The sequence below is a fragment of the Nicotiana attenuata genome, unplaced genomic scaffold (assembly GCF_001879085.1).
Source record: "Nicotiana attenuata strain UT unplaced genomic scaffold, NIATTr2, whole genome shotgun sequence".
NCBI classification, from domain to species: Eukaryota; Viridiplantae; Streptophyta; class Magnoliopsida; order Solanales; family Solanaceae; genus Nicotiana; species Nicotiana attenuata.
Window position 1 is genome coordinate 49,690 of NW_017675813.1, and position 2,450 is coordinate 52,139.

General features: G+C 35.0%; 1 protein-coding gene across 1 annotated transcript; it reads left to right on the plus strand.

The window, feature by feature from the left end:
- The first annotated feature begins 612 nt into the window (after window positions 1–612).
- LOC109220466 (dehydration-responsive element-binding protein 2F) lies at window positions 613–1,790 on the plus strand. Its single transcript, XM_019384934.1, has one exon. The coding sequence runs from the start codon at window positions 841–843 to the stop codon at window positions 1,702–1,704; it is 864 nt and encodes a 287-aa protein (XP_019240479.1). The 5' UTR covers window positions 613–840; the 3' UTR covers window positions 1,705–1,790.
- The last annotated feature ends 660 nt before the right edge of the window (window positions 1,791–2,450 follow it).

The following is a 2,450-nucleotide window of genomic DNA, read 5'->3' on the forward strand; positions in this document are numbered from 1 at the left end:
AATATTTATGCATATTTACTAGATTTTTTAATACATATTTTATATTACGCTAGATCGGTAGATCCGCCTATGAATTAAGGGATGGGAATTTTTAGACAAACTATGATTAAAATTAGTTGTAAGAGGACTGCATGCATGGAAGCATTTGATCCAATTATAATTAATTCCGAGAATGGCGGTATGCATTCCATTACTAATTAACCAACTGGTCTCGATACCAGGAGAGCCTATAAAAGTGAATGTGCAAATCTTATTTTCATCTATTTAATAAATGCATGCATGCCTACTATATATGTTGCATTACACAATTAATCCATTGGCTTATGAATCATGCATTACTTTATATAAAGAAAGAAAAATCCAGAAACAAAGCAGTAGCAGTAGCAGCTATAAATAAAAGATGAAAAAGGAAAATAAACAATGAAAGAAAATTTAGAACTAAGAATAATGTGACTTGACATTATATTCAGCGTAGACTACGTACTTAGACCAACGGTCACATGAAGCTCTTATAATACTTTCTATAAACGTGAAAACATTTAAATCAAACTACAAATTCTACCTATACATATCCCCCGCGCCTTCCACTCCCTCCTCACACTCAACACTAAGCAAAAATACACTTTTCACTTCTCTTCACTAAGCTGACTTCTCTCTGTATTGATGTCTCTTCCCGATGACACTACGTTAACTTTCTTGTAATTGTCACTCTTACTAATAAAAGTCGTGATCGACATTGGTTTTCTAGTGCGGTACTGATAATCCAGAGTCTAGCACAGTAAGTAGGCTTTTGGTTGGCAGAAAGTAATCACACAGACGTCGGTTGCTTTGCATCCTGCCATGGACAACTACAAAAGAAATCCACTAAAACCATGGAAGAAGGGCCCAGCAAGAGGAAAAGGGGGCCCACAAAATGCATTATGCGAATATCGAGGCGTTCGACAAAGAACATGGGGCAAATGGGTGGCAGAAATCAGAGAGCCTAAGAAGAGAACTAGGCTCTGGTTAGGATCTTTTGCAACAGCTGAAGAAGCTGCTATGGCTTATGATGAAGCAGCTAGGCGATTATATGGTCCTGATGCTTACCTTAATTTACCACACATGAGAGCTAATTTCAATCCATTAAATAAATCACAAAAGTTCAAATGGTTTTCCTCAACCAACTTTGTTTCATCATTCCCTAATTGTACTACTGGTTTGCTCAACTTAAGTGCTCAACCTAATGTTCATGTAATTCACCAAAGACTTCAAGAACTCAAGAAAATGGAAGCATCATCTTCAAGTTCATCAATCAGTGATCCCAAGAATGAAATATATAACTTTACTAAACAACCCCATTTGACAATTCCACAAACCAAGGAGAAAGAAGTTGAATTTTCGTCACAAAACAAATCAGTAGTTCAAGAAAAGCCTCAGATTGATCTGAATGAATTTCTTCAACAACTTGGAATATTGAAAAGAGATGATGATAAGGAAGATAAAAGTCATGATCATAGCATTAGTTGTTTTACAGAGTCAGAAGTTTCATTGAAAGATGATAGTTCAGTTGCTAATTTCTTTGCTGATGCAAGTTACAATTGGGATACATTGGGTGCAATAACAGGGATAGATGATCATGATCAGGCAGAAGAGACTAGTAGCTTTATTGATGCTTATAATGTGAATGATGAGCTTATGTTTCCTTCTTCAATATGGAACTTCTGAAAAAAATTGAGTTATTTTTGCAGACACCAGGGAAATCTCCTTTTCTGTATGGGTGCATGGGATTGAGAAGACTAATGTATAATGGATTAAGAGGATATTGTCTGATGTTAGTAGAAGATAGGTATAGACATATTGCACTAATATTATTATACCTACTAAAACTCTCATTGACAGTAATTTTTAAAAGATTTTATATTATATACATGGATCGTACAAAGAACTTTTTTACATGATCAGCGTTATTTAATCGATTATAAACGGCTATTTATTGAACTTCTAGGTTATTAAATTCACTTACTAATGGACAGTTTGGTGCACAAAGCATCCCGTGTTTACGCAGGGCTGGGGAAAGGGTCGCATTCCAGGAGGTGTGATGTAGGCAGTTTACCCTGATACAAGCATGAGTGGCTGATTCTACGGTTCAAACCCGTGACATAAAGGTTACACGAAAACAACATTATTAACTTCGCTTACTATAAAGAATTATATGTTATTGCATGTTATCTTAACGATATAATAATACGGTATTAAAGTATAGAAGTTAAAGTCTTTTGAAATGGAGCCTGCCCACAGGTTTGTAAAACAATTGCTAACGCATGAAGAAAGAGAAGCAATAGAATTCCTCATGGGTGCAATCAATGTGAGCCAATTACAAACATAATTTATTTTGAGATTTTTACATGCTTGGTCCCTTTCAAAAAATTATTCTCATAAATGATAGTAGGCTTTGTTTATTTCAAAAATAG